This window comes from Malaclemys terrapin, chromosome 5 (assembly GCF_027887155.1).
Source record: "Malaclemys terrapin pileata isolate rMalTer1 chromosome 5, rMalTer1.hap1, whole genome shotgun sequence".
Taxonomy (NCBI): Eukaryota; Metazoa; Chordata; order Testudines; family Emydidae; genus Malaclemys; species Malaclemys terrapin.
In genome coordinates this window covers 3,510,496-3,533,333 of record NC_071509.1, presented here as the reverse complement: position 1 = coordinate 3,533,333, position 22,838 = coordinate 3,510,496, and the positions used below count along the sequence as shown (strand labels likewise).

Here is a 22,838-nt window from a genome sequence, read left to right as displayed (position 1 = left end):
TTTAGGTTGGACATTAGGAAAAACTTCCTAACTGCCAGGGTAGTTAAGCACTGGAATAAATTGCCCAGGGAGGTTGTGGAATCTCCATCATTGGAGATTTTTAAGAACAGGTAAGACAAACACTTCTCAAGGATGGTTTAGATCAGGGTTTCTCAACCCATAAATTGGGTCCCCAGAATGTTTCAAAGGGTCTCATGGCAGCTCCTGTCCCACAGGGCTGGCTGGGCTCGGACGGCTGGGCTCGCCTCCCCTGCTCCGGTCACTGCAACCTCTAGGGTCCCTGCGCCACTCAGGTTTGGCCCAGCCGTCATGACAATGGAAGCCCAGCTAGGCCAAAAGTGAGTGAGTGGCACTGCAACCCTGTGAGCCAAGGCACAACTCCACTCTCCCAAACTGTGGCTCCGGAGCCACATGCAGCTCTTCACAGATTAATATGCGGCTCCTTGTCTAGGCACCGACTCCGGGACTGGAGCTACAGGCGCCAACTTTCCAATGTGCCGGGAGGTGCTCACTGCTCAACCCCTGGCTCTGCCACAGGCCCTGCCTCCCACTCCACCCCTTCCCGCCCCCTCCCCTGAGCCGCCATGCCCTTGCTCCTCCCCCTCCCCCCCAGAGCCTCCTGCATGCCACAAAACAGCTGATCGGGAGGTGCAGGGAGGGAGGGGGAGGTGCTGACGGTGGGGCTCCTGGTGGGTGGGAAGCGCTGGGAGTGGAGGTGGGGAGCTGACAGGGGTTGCTGACGTGTTACTGTGGCTCTTTGGCAATGTACATTGGTAAATTCTGGCTTCTTCTCAGGCTCAGGTTGGCCACCCCGGCTTATGGTGCCGTTATGTTCCAAACAGGACAATGAAGAAGTGTTAACGATTCCTACAGGTTTCTTGCATTCCTTCGATGTGAGAGGAGTTCAGATCTTGCCCTGAGGAGGGACAGGATTAGAAGAAAACTCTGCTAAAAACAACAGGCTCGTTAATTTTAGCATTCATTTTAGGGACAAACTCAGAATGAAGATGCGAATCAAACGTGCCTGGGAAGAACTGCAAGTAAGGAGGAGTCACTAAGGCCACGTCTACACTACAGAGCCGATGTTGGCACAGCCCACTAGTGTAGAGATGGGGTACACCAATATAAAGTTTGTCTGCTGGTACAGGAGCACCACCTCCCTGAATAACATTAACTCTGCCAATAGAAGCACTCTCCTGTTGGCACAGCCACATTGGTGCTGGTGGTTTTGTTGGCACAGCTGTTTTGCTAGGGGTGTGTGGTTTTTTCATACCCCGACTGACATAATTATGCCGGCATAAATTTAAGTGTCCATCAAGCCTAAGAAACTAGCTCTCTTATCCTCCGGGCTGAGATTACAGCAACATTAAGATGAGGAACTTCACAGGAATTTGGTGTAGGGGTCCAATGAGAGGCCCCATATGAACCTAGGAAACAAGGGACATGTAACTATACGGCGCAAGGGTCTCTAATAGCCCAGACTAAAAAGGTGACAGACGTGGGTGACAGCCAATGCCCCACCTCCAGTAGGGCTGCAGAGAAAGCCGGGGCTGAGTTCGGTGGCGGAAGAGGTAACTGCTGATGCCCTCCAGCGGCATGCCCTGCCCAGCCAACAGCCTACTACTACTACTAGTCTATTTCAGGGCTAGAATTATAATGATTATTTTTTTAAAAAGAGCTCCTACCGTCATCTTGCTCTAAAATTACACCGATCAACGATCAGCTCATCTGAACTGTATTTCATTCCAGGTTGTGATGCAGTTTGAGCAATGAGTGTGATGGAGATTAAGCATATATACGAGAGGAAGAATATCTCACTGGTTCAAAACTTGGGAGATCCAGGTTCAATTCCTTGATCCACCAAAGCCTTCCCATGTGACCTTGGGCAAATCAGTCTCTCTAAGCTTCTGAAATATGGGGGTAATGCCACTGCCTCAGGTGGTGGCAGGAGAATATGTTAAAGATTGTGAGGTGCAGGCTACTCTGGTAAAGGGGTCATGTAAGTAAGTGATTTTAGAAGAGTATTTTATTTTACACTTGCATATAGGGACGATACAGAAGGATTTAAATGAAAGATCTTTTAACTCTTGGAGGCTTGAATGGTATGGATGAATTTATACAAGCGGATCATCCCTTTGGATGCATCTAGTGTATTGTGTCAGGATGTCTTTTCCACTCAAATTTATAAGCCAATACCCTCCTCTTGCTCAGGACTGCTCCTGAGGGCATTCTGCGCCAAAAAATTAAAAATCCTGCGCACAATTTAAAACTGTGCAAATTTTGTCAAATAAATGTGAGGCTCCAGCCTGGCATTGGGGAGCACAGACCACTGGCTGCACAGATGTGGGCAATCACCGTGCAGCTCCCCCGCCAGGGCACGGACTCAGCTGCACCCAACCCCAACACAGTGCAAGGACTGGGCCTGTCCCAGAAACACCCCAGGGCCCTGCCCCTCTGTGCCAGTGCACCAGGTGTGGGCAGGCAGGCTCAGCAAGGCAGTATCCAAGTTTGGAGGGGCTTAGTGTGGGGGGATCCAGGTGTGGGTTGAGAGGTTCTGGGTGGGGCAATCTGGGAGTGGGCAGCTCAGTGGCAGGATCTGGATGCACAGGGGCTTGTTGGAGGGTTCTGGGTGCAATAGTAATGGGACTCTGCAGGGGGGTCCAGGTGAAGGTGGCTGGGGCTGGGGGAAGGGGGGGAGGTCAGTATGTGTGTGTGTGGGGGGGGAGGGCTCAGAAGGGAGATCTGGGTGTGGGGGGCTCAGTGACGTGGGGATCCATGTGCAGTTGGTTGGGGCTTGGTAGGGCGGGATCCAGGTGACTCGTTGGGGTAGTCCAAGTGCTGGGGGAGTGGGGCTCGTCAGCGGGGGTTATGGGTACGGCAGCAGAATCTGGGTACGAGGGGATCTGGATGCACGGGGGCTGGGCGGATGGGGGAGCAGCTCCCTGTACAGTGATCCCTGCTCCTGCAGTTAAGGAGTGATGGGTGCCGGAAGTGTGTGTCCTTTTTCAGAAGTCTACAAGACTCTACCTTTTTTTTTTTTTTTTTTTTTTTTTTTTAAATCGCCTGCTTAAAAAGTTACAGCTGCATAACGAACAATTTTAAATTGAAAACCGTATGGTATACTTTATTCTTGTAACTGGAATAAACAGTTTTTGAAAACTGGGTTCAAAATTTGTCACGGTTTACCCTGGAGCATGTTGTGTAACTGACAACAGGATCTAACTCTGTTGGAAAAACATTTGCCATTCAGAAGTTTTATAAATGTTTTCCAACACCCAAATCTTCTATAATAATCCATTTGTCATATCCATTTTAACATCACTTTTCTGAACTCTTGAAAACAAGCTCTTCATTTTTTAAAACCCTGGGCCAAATTCTGCCCTCTGTTACACACATGACCCTCCCCACCCACTGATTTCATCACACAGAATTAGGACAGAATTTGGCCCTCCCTCCCTCTTTTAACACAGCCCGTACCCTTCAGTAGAATGCAGTAATTTACAGAGTGAAAAATCAGATGTGTTGTCTCCCTGGATCCATGCTTTTGAGGGAGATGTGGCCTGAGTTTCACAGGAATGCATGGAACTACTCCCCCACTTTCCCAAAGCAGTATGCGCTTGCAAATGCCCGATGGACTGGACTTTGCTACTACGAGAGTTCTATCACGTTAACAACCCAGCCTTGGATCTTTCTTGAGCAGACTCAATTACACTAAAAATATCTGTACCGATGATATGATGCGACTTAACGTCCGGCGAATCTTTGCTTTGACTGGTGGGAGCTCTCATTCATTACCTCTGCAGGACAAGGGTTATGCACAACGCTATCCATCCAACATTTAAGGTTGTTAAAGTGGGTCTGATAGGAAAATTTCAGACAGCGGTCTAGGTGAAAGGTAAACACTCAAAGCAGAGTCGATTGCTCTTAGATTCAGATATGTTGTGGAAAAGGGATGGGAGGGGGAGGAGGGGAAGGTAGCAAGAATGCCTGAGGTACGTATAAGACATCCAAAACCAAGCCAAGCACTTCCGGATAGATCGCTGACCGTTCTGCTTTCTTTACCCAAAGGCCTTCCATTATCTCACTGAAGAAGACAGCAACACTTATTTGCTCAGAATAACTCAGCATTAAGCTTAGTGATAAACATTATACAGAGCAAATCTAGGCCCAGATCCTGCTCCCACTGACGTAAGAACAAAACTGCACTGATTTCAAAAGGTGGGGGATCAGGTCTTTAGAACACATGAAACTACAGTTAGCAAACAGATTTTTCCATTCCATGGCCAAACTGAAAAATCTGAAGAAAAAAATAATCAGTTAATTTCTAATCAAAACTGAATTTCTCTGTTTTTTCTTCCTTAAACAAAAACACTGAAAAAAATGTTTGGGTGAAACAGACATTTTGTTTCAGAAATGTCAACTCAAAATGAACCATTTTGACATTTCCACAATTTCTGTTTGCAGTTTTTTCAACTGAAACTATTCAAGTTTGACCCGAACTGGTAAATAATTGATGCCTCGAATAATATATTTTTCAATCAATTTACTGTTCTCGGAAGACAATTCACCCAGCTCTACATGAAACATGTGAAGATTGAAATTTCAATAGCTAAGATCTGCAAAGAAACACTAAATGTGGATCTCTGGAAGAGGTTCCATAAATCCTCTACAGTGATGTAGTAAAATTGCCAAACATGAAATTACACCAAACACAATCACATGGTGTTAACTATACAGTAAGAACATTTATTTCAACACTTAAGAGCTCTCTCCCAAGCCAGATGATTTGATATAGAAATCAAAACCACCATACATTTTCTTCTCTGTCTTTGTCTACCTTGAACTCAAATTTATACAACATCAGAGTTTGCTTCTGAAACAAAATTACAAATTAAATCATAACAAAAGACACAAAATTTACTGGACCCTAAATTAAATTGTTTTAAAGAATTCTTCTCTCCTCCTGAGATCACCTGGAACTAAGTTCTTCCCCCTCATCTTCCTCCTCATCTTCCCCATCCTTTTGCTTGGCCATGAATTTCTGTGGGGAAAAAGATTTTAAAACGTCTTACTTTGTAGCCAATGACAAGACACCACAGTTAACACTTTATTCTCCCTGGCAGGATATGCATCATGTTCTAAATACAATGCACATTTACATGTATTGAACATCCAGAATCTGGCCAACTCCTGATATTGACTAGACCCAATCTCCACCAGAGTTTGCCAGTTAATTTTGCCGAGAGACTTATCTTCAGGTCTGCTGGTCAAATGCACTTATCAATGCTCCTCTTACTCTCTCAAAGCACACACCTGCATCACTGGGGAGATGGTGTAAATGACTCCTAAATTAAATTTTCTGATGGTCAAATTAGTATCTTAAGTTACATGTGCAGCCATTTTAATCACAGTCTGGAGCCTTGATGACTAACTTTTGGCAAGGCTAGGAAAGGGAAGATATCACAGATAGGATTACCCAGCATTTAACTCAATGATCAAGGTCATTAAGGGGTTAATAATTTCATTTCTTTAATTTAAAATGTAGTACACTCTTGAAGTTATAATTTTTATTTGATCTACAGAACATAGCTACGAGGTATTGAAAAAACAATATCATTTGCATCTATCTGCAATTGGTTTACAAACCATTCTTTTCATCTAGACCCTATCGGTTCAGCAAAACCACTACTGAGATAATTAGCTGTCGACAGAACAAAATAGATTTAAAAAAAATCTCAGGTACTTTATTACTTCGGTTTAAAGGGAAAGAAGCAAAAATTGTTACCTCCATATTCTGCTGATGACGCAGTGTCTTGCAATGATTTTTCATAGACATTTCACCTGCATAGAAGAGAGAGCAGATCTGACAGAAGTAGCCAGCCTTTGGAACAAGAAAATCTAAACCTTAAAAAAAAAAAAAAAAAAGGGGGGGGGGGGGGGAGAGAGAGAGAAAAGTTTAACAATTCATCTACAACTCTCAATTAAAATCTACCAGGTAAATGTAGCCAAAATACGCACGCGTGTGTGTGTGTGGGGTGGTCTTTTGGTAAGGCCAGAAGGGATCACCAACTCTTCACCCGCACACTAACCCCAACAACCAAAATTAGTTATTTGGGTATTACAGCCCACAGAAGACTAAACCATTATGTGCCACAGGAACAGAATAGGAGGGACCGAGGTGCACTAGTTCCCAAGGCCCCTGAAATGGGGAGCCATTATGCGAGATATATCCAGATAGTCCTAGCAAGTGACCTTCACTCCATGCTGCAAAGGAAGGTGAAAATCTGCATGGTCACTGCCAACTTGACCCAGGGGAAAAATTCCTTCCTGACCCCACATATGTAGACCTTGAGCACATATAGTATGACTCAATCAGCTAAGCATGTGGAAGACAGAATGCTCGGTGCCACCTCAGACCACCGTCCTACCCATCCAGTGTCCCATGTCTGATGAATCAGAGGAAAGAGACCAAAGAAAACCCAGAATACATTGTGGTTTTGAGGGGATAACCTTTCCTGACCCCCTGAAGCATGAACTTTAGGAACATAAGATGTAAGGTATAATTTGTAATTATTAAGTGCCTTGTTAGTCTTTGCATCATTTTATTTGTACTGTTCTCCCTAAACATAATATATTTCATTAAGTGAATTATGCAAGCATGCTCTAGATCAAGGACAATTTTATACAAGCATCATGTCAGAATTCAAATTTCCTAATAAATTCCTTTGCCCTGTGCATGTACATGCTTCCCAAATCCAGTAATCCAACATGGCTACAACAACACTGCAAACAAAATTAAAAATGATGGCACCACAAAGATCAGTTCACATGGACATCTCAACTCCCAACACTCAAAAAGCCTTAAATCTTAGGAGATGTCTACACTGCAATTAAAATCCCACAGCTGTTCAGTTCCAGGGTAAACCCTCCAGTGTCCCCGAGCTCAGGCTCTGGCCCATGCCCAAACGTCTACACTACAATTAAACAGCCCCTTAGCCCAAGTCAGCTGGCACGTGTCAGCCATGGGTGTCTAACTGCAGTGTAGACATACCCTTACAGAACAGAACATCTTAGCAAATCATTCACAGCACTAGAAATAAACCTTATACAATCTGAAATAATTTTCTCTCACAGGTGTAAAAAGGTATTTCATCCATCAGAAATACAGATTATTCAGTGTATGTATGCATATATTTTATTTATAAACATGCATAAACAGTGCTCACAGTTCCTATAATTAAGATATTAGTTACTAAAATCAAGTTTAATTGGGATTTAGAACTTTAAACCAAGATTTTAGATTTTACCTTTTGGAGTGCTTGGTGTCTTGGATTTATCTGCTGAGGAATCCACTTTTCTTCGTTTAGACTCTGGTTCTGTATCTCCTGATCCAAATTCATCTGTTCAAGCCATAAAATAGAGTTTGTAGCAAGGACTTACACTAATTTAAAAGGTATTCGGTACATAGCTTAATTATTTTTCATTAGTGTGGGAAGCAAACACCAGGTCTATGACCGTTACTGCTTCTCACACGGTTTGGCTTGCCAAGCTAGAGGTTTTTTTAAAACAGACATAGGGATCGTATCACCAGATGAACTTGAAATTCAACATTTGTATTTACTATGTCATTGCAAGTGCCTTGTTTCCAGCATGAAGCTCATTACAGACAAAAGAAGCACTACAACTGCTCTCAGTTTCTCCCTTGTAGAGACATCAGCTCAGAATTCAGAGATTCCAAGGCCAGAAGGGACCACTGTGATCAAGTCTGACCTCCCTTATAACACATGCCATAGAACTTCCCTGAATGAATTCCTGCTTTAAGTCCAATATCTATCTGTGACTGAACTAGATTGCATCATTTAGGGAAAAAACGACTCAATTTAAAAATCTCCAGTGAGATACCTGGATAAGTTGCTCTAATGGTTAATTACTCTGTTAAAAATTTGCACTTTATTTCTAGTCTGAATTTGTCTAGCTTGATTTCCAGCCACTGGATCCCATTATACCTCTGTCTGCTAGACTGAAGTGCACTCTATTACCAAATTTCAGTTCCCGATGTAGGTACTTAAGACTGACTTCTGTAGCCACATAGAAATTAAAATGTTAGGAGGACATGCAGATTGTTGTAACATTCTCAGTGCATTTCAGTTTACTGAAACACAAACTTACGTTATACAGGTGTAATTGACTGATATGCTGCTCAATACTGAATTTTAAATACTGCACAGATGTCAACTAGTTTCGTTTGGACTGGAGAACACTGATTCCATTAAAAAAAATTAAGGGTCTGTGGAAAGAGTTTCCTGGTTAACTTGGACTAAGGCAGTGGCTCCCAAACTTTAACAACCTGTGAATCCCTTTCACTAAAATGTCAAGTCTCACAAACCCCCTCCTGAAAATGAATATTTCCTGGGTATAAATTATAAAAGCAATCATCTTGGAAATACACAAATAGTGTGTAATAAGCATGTCATAAAAACAAATTATTATTATTTATTATTTATCATTCCAGTATTTTGATTACATTATGAAAACAGCACCACTCTTCCAAGATCTCACTTTCGTAGCTTGTATCACTTTGAATAAGCCTGTTAGAAGACAAGGCTCCTATGTTTCAACAAGGAGTATCAACTGTGAACCAGCAGGAAGGTACTTAAGAAGCCAATTCAAAGAGTTCCTCCTACACAAGCATTCAGGTCTTGAGCAGTCCAAGCAAACAACACGTTACAACAAAAGCTTAAACTTGTTCTTCATAATATTTTAAAAACAAGACTAGCTGCCTATTTCATTTTAAAAACAGCAAAAAATATCCACCTCCCTTTCCATTTCTTATAAGGAGTCTTGAAGTTTAAATCTCCTCAGTGTGATAGATAGGCTTGCTTTGATCTGCTTAGCTCTTGGAAGTCCAGGGGCTCCGGCCTGCCAGCCCCATGCTGCCCGGGGTCCCTAGGGACAGCTCTGTCTGCCATTAGGGAATTTTTTTCTGAGAACCCCCTGTAACATTTTACGAACCCGTTTGGGAACCACTGGTCTAAGGTAATACCAAAACATTTGCTTCTGGAGACATGCAGATTGATAGGTTCCCCTGACCTAGAAAATGGTTGATTGCATTGTCATTATTAGCAGTAAACATTTATATTATGATTTTGCCCAAAGGCCTCAGTTAGAATTGAAGCATCACTGTGCTTACTAGTGTAGAAAACAGAAAAAAATATTTGTGGGTATCTGAGCCCCCAAACATTAATGCACCCCAACATAAAGCTGCAGGACTTTGCATCTTGAATTTGAGTAACAATTGGAGGCTTTTGTAATCTTGTTTCTAACACGGCTACCACTCAAACTTCCCCAACAGTTAACCATTTTAAAATGGGTTCCATAGGTAATGTGGCATGGCACACTCTCTCATACTGTGAATCTGCAGAAGCACCGTCATGAATGAGAACAGAATCAAGGACTTTCTAAAGGCTGGGTAGACTAGAGGAAGCACTAATAGGTACCGACTTTCCCCAACTCCTCATTGCTTGAAACTTTCCGTCCTAGCATGTGCTCCTAAGAATCTGTCTCTACTGTTAATCTGTTCAACTTGACCTTTGGGCCAGAGACTAGGAGGAGGCAAATTGTCCTGGAATCCTGGGGGAGTGTGGGGCCTATAGAGGGGAAGAAGCTGAGAACAGTACACATCAGTGTTCCTGAATTCTAGCTATGGGAATTCTAGCATGTTGTGCAATGTAGTTTACACCTAAGCCAAGCCAAAAAACCTGAAAGGGCAAAATTAAAAAGGCAGTTTCCAAAATGTTCTGTTACGAAAACAGCTACAACTTCCCTTTAGGGTGAAAATGGATGAGACTCCAATGAAAAATTATGAACAAACAAGATGACAAATCTCTACATCAGCGCTTACCTTTCACAGTTTTTTCAGAAGATTGTGAAGGTGTCTCACTGCAGCCTTCCTGCTTTATATCTGCATCAGGCAGCAGACTTGCGTTTAGATCAGGTAATACCGATTCTGTATCTGGCGCTTTAACAGTTGCAGTCTGACTGTCTTCACTCAAACCATGCGATTCTGGGGTAGTCAAGCTTCCCTTTCCTATTTTCTCCTTCTTGGAGTCCGATGTTGAGCCTTCCACTAATTCTGTTTTATCTGCTGCCTCCTCAGTGTTCTTGTCACACTTTTCTTGCTCTGTTTCAACAGGTGTCTCAGGTGGTGGAACAACTGGTCTTTTCCTAGGTCTACCTCTTTTGCCTGGGGTTTTCACTACATAAATACAGAACAAAGAATTATATTAACTTATTTACCATGTATCAAAAAGCATTTCTTCAGATTTATCAATACCATTAAACTTTCAAATGAAAAATTTAAGCATTTGGCAATTTTAAAAAAAGCCTTTTATATGTGCAAGTAACTTTGTAAATGTGATTCTCCCAGAGAATGATGAAAGGAAATAATTTTTCACCACATTTTGCTGATATTACACAGTATGTTTTCATACAAATGAAAGTCTGAGATAAGTTTAATTTAGATTCATATGGAAATCAGAGTCTAAAAAAACAGTTTAGAAAACATGCTAATAGACCTGTGACACGTACAGACTTATGGGACTATTACAATTATCTACAGAATGTGAAAAAATACAATTATTCCTTTTGGATTGACCAAACTGGCACTAAAGTGATGCCTACTGATTAAAATAAGCTGAAGTTTAAAAAGTTCTCTGTTGTAATTATGAAATTTGTGGCCTCTGCAATTTCCCCCCCCCCCCCCCCCATCTGCATTGTTTATCTTTCCTTCTTCTCCATTAGTCGTATATGTCCAGAGGACAATCAATTGCACAGGAACTAAGTAGGTTAACGGTTTAATCCATAAATCCTTCACTTCTGGACACCCATATTTATATCCTAACTTCAGGTCAGGAGTGGGGAAAGTAACTAAAACAGGAGATACTGCATATCAGAACTGAAACGCATCAGCACTGATGTGAGGGAAAACTCGGCAATACCGGATCGACACTAGGCATTAGCATTGGAGAGAGTCATTCATTTTCCTTGCAACTTTATTCAAATGTTATAAAGCTCTCCCGCTAAACTCTCGCCCTTTTATACTTATTCTAAGATATTTGAGCTTAATTTGTCTGCAGCTGTATATCACAAATGCTTCTGTCCATTTCTGGCTCTACTTCCTACCTGGAGGCTGCTGCTTGTTCTTAGTTTGTCTCCCCATTTCATTTGACTCATGCGTTTTGCTCGGGCTTAGCTCTGTAATTAAAGATAATATTTAACGTCTACGCTTTTATTTAGGTAGTTTGTTTCTTCTCTTCATTGATACAATATCCAGTTATCTGCCCTGTCAGATACTGGCTACTTAGCGTAGTTTTAAATGTCTTTATGTTGATTGTTTAATTACATCGTTTAAACTTATCGTTTAGAATGCATCTATAAAACTATCAGTTCCTACCTGCAGACTGCTGCTGACTCTCAGTTTCTCCTTTGATCTCTTTTTCACTTGTCTTGTTCCGAATTTCAGCTTTTTCAGTCTCCTCTGTATTTGCTGAAAGTGTCTCCTTGTCTGCCTCCTGTGTATCTGCTACAAGGGTCTCCTTTTCTATTTCCTTTGTGTCAGCTTCAAGAGTCTCCTTTTCTTCTGACTTTGAGTTTGCAATAATAGCCTCCTCTTCTGGCCCTATATCTGCCAGAATTTCCATTTCCTCTGGTCCTGCAATTGCAACAATATCCTCCTCTTCCAGGTTTGTGCCTATAAAAGTATTTTCTTCTTCCTCTTCATCCTCCTCCCCAACTTCGTCTACAGTAACAAAGTTTAGTTCCTCTTTTAAACGGTTGAAATCTGCCAAAAAGTCTTCGTCATCTTCAGTAACTTCATCTAAAGTTACTAGAGGCTGATCATCACTGTCTTCCTGTATTTCATCTACTGTCACTAAAGTACTAGGATCTTCAGGCAGCTGAGAAGAGATAAAGTCTCCAGGATCCTCAATAGCCCTTTTATCATCCTCTTCCTTAGGTTTTAAGGTCTCCTCAATATTCAAATCTGAAGGCTCATTTAGAGGGAGCTCTTCAACTTCGCCTATTTCATCCACAGTTACCAAGGGTTCTGCTTTCAGAAGATCTTGCTCCTCATAAACAGAACTGGAGACATCTTTAGGTACATCATGTGAAGAAAAGTCTTCCTGTTCAGATATCTCATCTAAAGTAACAAGTGATTGTGGGTCTTTTACTGCTTCTGAAATCAGCTCCTCCTCTTCATTTACTTCATCCACTGTAACTAGACCCTGTGGGTCTGTTATTGCTTCTAAATTGGAGTCTCCTACCAGTTGTGCAGTCATCTCCTCCTCTTCTCCAATCTCATCCAAAGTGACAAAGGATAATTCGCTCTCAGCAACATGTGCTATGGAGCTTTTACCTTTCTTCCTCTTAGCAATAGGCTCAGAGGAAGCGTTATTTTTAGCAGAGTCTTTTCTTTTCCCCCGGGGTGGATTTCGTCTGGTTTGAAGAGGAGAGTCTGTCTCTTCTACAACCTCATCCACAGTAACAAACTCATCCAAGTTAAATGGGAAAAGCTCTTCTTCCTGTGAAATGTAAAACTATAAATTTAGTAGGCAAAGTGCACCAATACTATAATGTCTGCCATCCACATTTTAAGACAGAACATGAAACTGCAATGTTTCAAGTGAATTTAGTGGTTGTGAAAGTATCTGCAGTTTGAAGTTGACAGTGAAATTTTAAAGTCCAATAGCTAACCTATGTATCATACACTAAAATGGACAAATCCCACTGAAATCGAAGACATTTTATTTTGTATATGTAGCACAAAACATTAATTATGTGAATGGCTACATATCAACAGGAACATATGCACAAGAAACTCATGGGAAAAAAAGTAATGGAGAGTTAAAAACTTGTTCCTGTAACAGTTTAGGCCCAAAGCAATTTGACTCTTTCCTATCGAATATCATAGCTATATAAAAAGTGACTGTACCCTTATTCCTTATTTTTTGGTAGTCCTGGCAAAAATCAAATTGCCAGTACAAAGAACCGATAGACCTGCAATGTCACATGCCATTTTAAGAAAGGAAAGAGAATACAGTCAAGTTTTTTTTAAATGACTTCTTTGGAACTCAAAAATGAAATTATTGTAGGTCATCTTCTCAAATTTTGCAGGCAATAAGCACTAAAAACAGTGTCTCTCTACCGATCAGAAAGCAAAAGAGGACAAGAAGATCATCATGTAAGGCAGATGGAATATATAGCCAAGATTGGAGGGGAAGGAGAGAGTGGTTGGCTACACATCTCTAACTAAAACAAGGTTTTTGTCTTCTTTTTTTCCCCCGCTAGTGGAGAAATACTGTGTGCCAAGTAGCTACAGAATGGTGAAAAATAAAGCTACACATCATCAATCCCTGATTAGTAACTGACTTTCCATATTTACTGTGCCTTTTTCAATTTGCAGCATCTATACCAATCTCAGTGATTTTAGCACCGCTCTGGAAATAGTGTCAGTCAACATCTGCTTTACGGTAAGCAAAGGAAGCACATATTGAAAAACTGACTTCTCTCCCACCCCTACCCCCTTCCTGCCAAAACCCGCCCAAACAATATGAAACAGAGGGACAGTCATAAATTTAGACTTCAACTCAGCTATATGTAAAAACTATAAAAACCTAATCCCGACCAACCCCTTATTTCAACCAACAGTATATCAGGAATGTAAGTATTGTTTCTCTCTAGCATAAAGCACACAAATTATTTGTTTATGGGAGAGGCACTGTTATTATGGTTGGTTTTAATCCCTTCCATTACACCAGTTATTTGAGAGAGGACCTGGGAAGATTGTCTCTGTCATTCTTATCCCATGCCTCATCACTGCACTTGTAAGGAAGAGATCTAAGATAGGCAAATTTGAGATCTAATAGTCAGACAGGCTCCTTTTTGAAGCAGGCAAGATTTAGGACCTAAAAATTACCCCTTCAAAAAAAGTTAAGCTTTTTATATTCCTGAAACAGGAAACTCAGGCTCTCTTTTCCCCAAAATGAACATATTTTACAGACAACTAATAAAAAGTTCTAACGAACAGTATTCTGAAAAATCCACTAAGCAAGAGCTCTCAAGAGATAACGCTAAACTCATTTTGTTCTCTTAAAGAAAATCGCTACTGTAAGTTCAACTATGTTTGGTTCCTTACCTCTTTTGATTTTACATTGCCACTAGAGACAGTTTTAGAATTCTTACTAATTCGACCAGCAGGAACCTGCAAAATTAAGACAAAAATTAAAATGAAACAAGTTAGCCAATCAACCATCTTGTCAAAAACAACTTCTTCTCTTAATGAAGTTCTTTTTAAATAGTCCAGATAGAGGCATTTGATTGCATGCTTGGCATGTACAGAACTAAGCCAACCACCAATTATAAGTCCAGGCCTATAGTCTCTAGTACCAAGTCACCGGTAATGTCTTGTCTAGTTATCTGTTCACCTTTCAGCAACCAGTGCCTGTGCGGGATAATCTAGGACTTGACAAAGGAAGCATCAGCTCACAAAAGGAGAGAAAACTTCTTTCCCATTCAGAACTATACCAAGAACATAAAGTTATGACACTCAGTACAGACCTGCTTACAGAAGTTACCTTCCTGCAATTTTATCCAAGTAACATTTTCAAACCAGTTACATACTTGAGTTGTACACAACTGGTTGCTTGCCATCCTGCTACTCCAACTTGTCTGTTGGCCCAAATCAGTTCAATAGTTTATAGAAAGGGGAAGGGGAACATAATCTTACTGTCTCATATTCAACATCTGGGAGAAGCATCAGAGTTAGTTACTGGTCAGTCACATTGAACCAGCCTTCCTGCCCTTCTCACCTTATTGCTGTTGTCGTCTTTCTTCATGCTGGATGATCTACTCTCTCTCTCTTGAGACTGCTTTGAACTACCCCTAGATTCCACTCTTGAGTCCTTGTCTTGCTGAGATGAACTCCTCCCACTGCCTCCCTTTACAACAACAGGACTTATGTCCAGTTTAGATTTGGTGATGCTATCTGGCAGACTTGATCTGCTGCCAGTAGCTCTTGGTTGACCCACTTCTTTTGATGAAAGTTTCTTCTCAGTAGCAGATCTGCTTCTGGTCTCAGGTTTTGAGGAAGCTTTCTGCTCCTCTGTTTTAGTTAGAGAAGTCTCATTTCTCCGCATCATAACTCTTGACTTTGATATATCAGGGATAGACACCACAGCCTTTAAGATTGTTTTACCAACAGAGGTAGGTTCCTTGATGGATACAAATGCTGCAGCTGACGTACTTGCTTTGCTGGTTTCATCTATTTTAATTTGTCCTGGTCCTTTATTTTGATGTGCCTTGATTAAAGTTCGCTCATTCTTTTCATTCAGCACATTTTTTTCAGTGTTCTCTATGTCTGTCCCAACACTGTCCACAGGCTTTTCGGGTTTCTTCTCGACATCTGTCCCAACGTTGTCCACAGGCTTTTCAGGTTTCTTCTCGACATCTGTCCCAACGTTGTCCACAGGCTTTTCGGGTTTCTTCTCTATGCCCATTCCAATGCTGGCTACAGGCTTTTCCAGTTTCTTCTCCGTGGCTGTCCCAATCTTAGCCATTGACTTTTCCAGTTTCTTCTCCAAGGCTGTTCCAACTTTGGCCACTGACTTTTCTGGTTTCTTCTCTATAGACCCCACAGCACTGGTCACAGGTATTTCAAGTTTAGTTTCCACTGTATCAGTAACAGCATTTTTTACAGGAGTATCCAATTTGTTGCTTGGTTGTATGTCTTCAGCTGACAGCATTTCCACCAAAACTGCAGCAGAATCAGGTGGCACTGCTTCAGAAACAGCCTCAGCTGTTTCCACTGTTGCTGGTTTCACAGCAGAGTCTGACTGCACATCTTCTAGCTTGACCACACTGGATAACTCTTCCGATGATCCACTGGCAGGAACAGGAAATTCTTCAGGTTTCACTTTAGTTTCTTTTTCTGTTACAGTTGTGATAGCAGATTCCAACAATTCTGTTTCAGAGTTATCTTTAACTACCTCTTCCTTCTGAAGGTTGAAAGGAGGCAGCAGGATCTCTTCTGATTTAACTTTGGATAATTCATCATCAGCTGGTTTGGTTTCTGAGCCAGTAACTGCAACTTCAGATTCCCCCTTGGATATTTCAACTTCCGATGATTTTGTAGCAGAATCACATACCGTTCTTTCAGGCTCCAACTCAGAGGCTTCTATCTGCACTGTTGAAGTCTTGGCTTTGACAGAGTTGGAAATGATTTCTTCCTTTGCCACACTAGTCTCTACTGGAGGATTAGCAGCTGCTGTTTGCACCACTCCTGATCCCTCTGGTTTTTTTTTCAAGTCAGAGCTAAATGTATTTAAAAAAAACAAAAGAAATCAAACTATGTTGAGAATTCCACAGTTATCAGTAACCTCTTGACGCCAATGGTTGGGATTTCCTGATGCATTAGTGGCTTAGCATTGGGAAATCTAGCCTATCAGCGTTAAAATGGTTAGAATATTGAGGCAAATAACTGATTAGTTTACAATTTTTGTCTAATCCACTTCAGTACTGAAGACCTCTTATAATTCAAATTACATTACTTACTTGTAGTTAGATTTCTCTGAAGGTACTATACACTATAGATGTGTCCTGTGACCTCAGAGCTGACAAGCAAGCTTAAAATTAGATTCCCTGATGTGGGACAGACTGTGTACACACACACACACACACAAAATGTAACTATCAGTTTTTCTATACAAAAATAGTCTAAAAACTATGGTAAATTTCTCAGCTCTCCAAGAGCGATGTTCGAAGATAATATCCTCTACAGTAACTACCCTACTGACCTCCTCATAAATGTCACGAGTTTAATAAGCAGTTTCCATTTCAAATGAAATGATCTCGATTATAATTGTGGGAAAGGCCACGCGCAGACAGGGCCTCCTTTCTGCAATGCTATACTTTGCTGTTTAAGCTTACTGTCAGCTCCCAAGATAATAAAGCCCAGGATGACAAAGGTACAGGATAGCACTTTTCAGAGAACTTCAGTTACAGGCAAGTACATTAATTTTTCTCTGAAGAAAGCACTGCCTATAGACATTCTTGGGAAACTTTGAAGCTGGAGATGTCTAAATCTCCTTCTTCGTGACTCCTGAAAGTGGCCATCCTGAGATTACATAAAACTAGATAGAAAGATGCCAATACATCAATCGGTTCTGATGTTCTAGTTAGGTGATAAAACATATGTAGATGATCAGTCCAGAGGGGATAAACAGAAAACTGGTTAATAAGTGGATATGCACCAAGACGTGGATCTTTACTATGGTCTCTCAGATCCAAAGTATATAAAAAAATATATGCACAACTATATGAATCTTCATGAAGGGTACGTGAAGGGCTGCCATTTTGTTAATACTTCTGGCATGCTGACATCAAGAAAGTTCAAAGCTGACGCAAACGGAATCAATCACCGAAGGCCCAACTTTGATGTGGTAAGATATACATGTGTTAAAAGACTACATTAAGTCAAAACAATTAAAGCAGCCAAAAATCAATAAAGAATAAATCTCCATCACCTAAGCACAACAAGATGCACACCTCAATGTGCCTTGAAAGCTTACTTCGCACCTAACACCATCATCTTTGTCTGCCACATATATTGGAGAGAAATAGGAAGAGTGGGGCTAGTTCTATTTCAGAAGGTCCAGTATCACTATAGATTAAACACAGTTGTATTATACATCAGAGAATCAGACGAAAACTTGCAGGAAAATGTAGTCGAGCAGCTTCCATCTGTGACAGAGGATCTACTGCAGTCCTCCCCCTAAAAGGTGGCAGGCTCACAGCATTCCAACGTACAGCAGAAAAAAAAAAAATCTCTCTTGGAGTACTGGATCCTGTGTGTTTCTGATCAGCTCTTGCATGGAATTTTAGGAGTTTCCTCCCGTGCCTCATTGTTTACTTCATGGTAATTGGAGATCTCATAAAAGTGATAGAAACATTTTCTCACTTGCCCACTCAAATAAAATTTTCTCCTTCCAAAAATTTGCTTGGAGTTTAGTCATTTCAAGTCAGTCATGTCCAAACACTGGTGGTTGGGGTGAAAGTGTTTCAATTAGTTTTTGACCAAACAAAACTAATCTGTTTCTTGTGGCACAAATATTAAAACACTGATCAGTCATGACAACAAAGACACTTTGGTATTTAACCACCTTAGAAAGACAGGTCTCTGAATACCAAAGACTCCTTTATGTTCCAAAAGTGAGATCCATTTCAAATATATCTCCCTTCTATTTGGGCATACAATAGCTCCCCGCGACATTTGCCTAGTGTTTTGTATGTAGTAAAAAACTCATCTGGAGAACTTGATGGAGTGCATAGCCAAAAGAGACACTCCTGAAAGACTAGCTCTATTTCAGAAACATGGAGATTTTGATCAAAGATAAGCTCCATCTCCCCTGCCAAACTGCACACAGCTCAGCATCTGCAAAGGGGGAGAATCTGTCCATAAGCTTCTACCAGGAATGGGAAAAACAGCAAGTTTATTAAATACCAGCAAATAATGCAAAACTATACATTACTTGCATCTTCAACTGCTTACAGCGAATGCTGTGAGTGCACGCGCACACATCACCTACATAAATCAACTGAGATCAGTCTGTGGATCTTCAGGACTGTGTGACGTCTCTCTCGGAGAGAAAAGTATCTTGGCGGTCTCCAAAAAACATTAATCTGATCGATTCAAACTGGACTTTCACGGTCCAGGCTGATACATTCTGGGCAAGGAAGCAAAACTATGCAAGTTCAATGATGAGAGAGTGAGGCAAAAATATCAAGATGTTTGAAAATCACGGGTACAAGGACTTGAAAGCCCTGCTACGCTTTGGGAAGGAAGTGGCATATTGCACTACCAGAAGGATATTTCCCTTTGCATAAAACGGGTAAAACCCACAAACATCTGATGCTCCAGTCTTGCATCTTCAGTCATTTGTGTAAACACCCACCCTCACTCAGAGCTACCCATCAGAGTTAACAATGGAGGTAAAATAAAGGGTCAGCTCCAGAGCAACCCAAAAGAGAGCAGGCATGTGCCATAAAGGATGCAAGATAATAGAGGCAAATCCTTAATTCTCCATTTTAAACTCAGCTTAAGAAAGACTGCAGGTTGGTCTTCAATTCTTCTGTAATCTTAATCTGGAACAGGAAAAGTCTTGACTACATTTGCTGAAAGAAACCGCCACCTTCATTATTAGAAACAGTCGGGCTATCCATGCCAGTGGTTTACCACCCAAGCCAGAAGGCCTGGTGAATGGCTTTAGGCCATTTCTTCATGCTGGATAATGATCAAAGGTCAAGAAACATTCCAAGATTTCTTTAAGATTATCTCCACCATCCATAGGAATCAGGAATACTGATCCCCCTTCTCTCCCCAAGTTAGCCTATCCCATTCCTCTCCTCAGAAAAATTCCAGGGGGGAGGAGGGGAAGCGTGACAATAAAATAGCACTCTTCCCATATTATGGGACTTACTTTTTTGCTTCTTATATGGTGATTATCTCTCAAAAGGATAACAGGCCTGGTGAGAGAAGCTTACAAAGCTGAATGTAAGGATCATTCCGACATGGAGACAACTGCCTCACAGGCTGAAAGGGAAGCTGTACAGGGTGAAGTTGGAAAGCAAAAAAACTTTATTTTGTCCATTTGTTCACCAGCCACAGTACTACTTTGTGCAGTATCTGGGACTTATAAGGATAAGATTAATTTGTATTGTGCCTTATTGGTAGGTCAGCTGCTACCTAGAATCCATCAATCTGGAATCAGTACGGTTACCTGAACATGTATATTGGTGTGACTCAGAACCACTAGTTCAAAAGTAGTTCCCCTATGCTTCCAACTTCCAATGTGCTCTGAACACCACTCATAAGTTTAGGAATGTCTTAATACACTTTTGTTTTACATTCACAGCTTGATATTATTTTCAAAACCAGCACGTAGACCATGAGAGAATCATCAGGAGCACAGAGAAGGAAGAAACCATGCTTTGAAAATACTACACCATTAGCAGCTGTGTGACATTACATATAAAGTCTTATAAAATGTTACTATACTATAGAATAATAGTGCACAACATTATAGTAACATTACGTTAAATGGTAAGTTTACAACTATTATTAAAGAGCACTATAGATTAAATCTCTCTCACACACACACACACACACACACACACACACACACACACACACACACACAGAGAGAGAGAGAGAGAGAGAGGTGGATTTGAGTCACAGAAAACCTGTTAAGGACAAAAATTATCCTTTTCCCACCTACAGGAAGTACTTTGTATGATCTACTGTCATTTGAGATAAAAAGTATTTGCAAAACATGTTTTATATTCTAGAACCAATGAATAGTTACTCCATAATTAGATATTTTACAATCATTCAGGCATACAAGGTGCATTTAAAAAAATTTCCATGGGGTACTGCAAAATAATAATTTCCCTTTTCTGGATTCTGATGTTAAAGTTAAATATCTAAACTAGTTTTCCATTATCTAGTTAGTGGCCTATATCAATTAGACAGAAGTATTAAGTAAATTTAGAAAACGGAACCACCTCCTCTAATTTGTTTTAGCATTTGGAAACAGAAGCAATAGATCTTGTGCCTTGATAAATGACAGCACTGAAAGATGAAATATAGAAATCATCTACTGGCCAACTAAAATGAGAACTTTTTCAGCAATAGAGTCTTCCACCATAACTTAAGCACATGGGTGAAATCCTGGACCAGTTGAAATTAATGACAAAACTATTGACTTTAATAGGGCCAGGATTTCACCATTTCTCCATGCTCATTCAGACCCCAGACTCTCAAGCAAACACACATTTAAAAAAAAAACCTCTATGCAAGTTAAGAAAGTAATTGTCTTTGATACACAGGACAGAGAGAGAACTAAAAAAAAGGAAGTGGCAGTAGGTAACTGCTAGCACATCTCTAAACAATCCAATTGCAGTTTTTTCCCCTTTATACATAGCTTGCTTTTGAGAGAAATGTGTAGTAGACTACTTAATTCATCAATCATGGAGGGCCACTTTTTGAACAGAGCATACAGAAATTAACTTAAATATTTGAAAAGCATACCTTCCTTTACTTGGTTCTTGGTTTTTCAGCTCTTTTTTTGTAACTTCAGCCTATAACATAAAATCACCGAGTGTTGAACATCTATGCAATTCAGAAATAACAGCACAAAAAAGTATATATGCCCAATACATCCAATTAAAAGCACCACATAGCCCATTCATAACTACACCTGAAAGATCAAATGACAGTGAATAATGCAAGTCATTCTAAAAGGTATTCTCATTTCAGAACACATTTCATAAGATGTGTTTTAGCCTGATGTCTTGTGGCTCTTTATAGCTGTGATGACTTTGAAATGACTTAGTATTTAGTTTTTGTTACGTGACGGGGGGGGAAAAAGAGGGGAGAAAGCGTGTTAAACATATTTCCCCTGTTCTAAGCAGCACCCTCTTTCTGCTCCTTAGTATCCCCACCAATGTAACAGATGTAGTGCTCTGATACAACCATGGTTTGTCTGTCAAACAGATATGAGGAGGACATAAATTATCTATAAATAAGATATTCTAATGTATGTTCTAAATACAGCAAATGTCACAGCTGTACTAAGCTAAAGGTTTGACTCCGCCCTCCAAAATGTGCTGATGTGACACCTGTTTCTTAGAGGATAATCAATCCATTTTGTTTTTAAAATAATTAAACTCACTTCTTAAAATTTAGGGACTATGTCCTCTGAAAAACAAACCACTAACAATCCAAGCTCTCCAGCTGCTATGATGGGGAGTAAAGTTCCAACAACCTTTTAAGCAATAAGAGGGACTTTGAAAGTGGCAGTGCTAGGCTTTGGTTCAAAGTAGAAATATAGTGTTTAGAACTATATCATACTAAATTAAAGAAGATCACCTTTAGAAAGAATTGCAGGTATACTCTAATGACAAAAACTGTTCTGGAACCCATTTTCAGATCATATGATTTCAGTACTATCACTTCTCTCCCATCCATCCAACACCAGATTTTAGTAATAGAGTAAAGAAAGTCAGTTTGTACACTTTGTAACTGGATCATGCTTGGAAATAAGAAAAATATAGCTTAACTGTTTGGTGGTTTTTCAGAATAAATTAAAAGGTAATGGGAGGCTTTTTAGAGAAAAGAATGCATATGGGGAAATAGAGCTGGCACTCTTGGGCTCTACAGAATGTGGATAACAGGATGTTTCACCACTGTAAAACTCAAAGAAGGGTGATGCACACTGAGAGGTTGCTGGGATTGGAAGCAGCAAGGAACAAAGGAGGACTCATCCTCTCCGTACTCAGGTGACCCACTACAGGCACTTTCCTCTCCTACCCAGCTACGCATAACCGAACTCGGAAGCACTGGAAAGTACACCTACAAAGTACAGATTTTGGATTGTGGTGTGAAAATTGTAAGGCCCTATTCACATAGATTAGAACAGTGCTAGATAAAAGCATGTTTAAAGGACAATATCAGCTCTAATTTAGAACCAAACAACGCAGGTGTTGTAAAAGCATCTTTTTTACAACACCTAATAGAAATATTTCCATACGTTTTAAAAATATCAATAGAAATGTAATAGAAATAGACGATGCTCCCCTGCATTGCAAGCAATGTGGCATTGGGCTAGTACACGAGAACATGAAAGTAAACTGATTTTCAGTTTTAAGATGAAACACAAGATGTAAATAAGAGTAAAAAGTTAAAATGTTAAGACTTTCAGTTTTAAAATAACTTTAGGTGTTACTAG

At 40.5% G+C, this 22,838-nt stretch overlaps 1 protein-coding gene across 6 annotated transcripts in view; it reads right to left on the bottom strand.

The window, feature by feature from the left end:
* Positions 1 to 4,528: 4,528 nt before the first annotated feature.
* ZNF638 (zinc finger protein 638) overlaps positions 4,529 to 22,838 on the bottom strand; it is a 101,651-nt gene continuing 83,341 nt past the window's right edge. For 4 of the 6 annotated variants that reach the window (XM_054030176.1, XM_054030178.1, XM_054030177.1 and 1 more), the window contains 9 exons: positions 21,140 to 21,189; positions 14,865 to 16,365; positions 14,192 to 14,257; positions 11,453 to 12,578; positions 11,182 to 11,253; positions 9,902 to 10,255; positions 7,308 to 7,400; positions 5,786 to 5,904; positions 4,529 to 5,041 (listed from right to left, as the gene is read on the bottom strand). In XM_054030176.1, the coding sequence (XP_053886151.1) occupies positions 4,970 to 5,041; positions 5,786 to 5,904; positions 7,308 to 7,400; positions 9,902 to 10,255; positions 11,182 to 11,253; positions 11,453 to 12,578; positions 14,192 to 14,257; positions 14,865 to 16,365; positions 21,140 to 21,189 (3,453 nt within the window). In that variant the 3' untranslated portion in view covers positions 4,529 to 4,969. The remainder of the gene's footprint in view (positions 5,042 to 5,785; positions 5,905 to 7,307; positions 7,401 to 9,901; positions 10,256 to 11,181; positions 11,254 to 11,452; positions 12,579 to 14,191; positions 14,258 to 14,864; positions 16,366 to 21,139; positions 21,190 to 22,838) is intronic. The other 2 variants (XM_054030180.1, XM_054030179.1) reach the window with 2 other exon arrangements.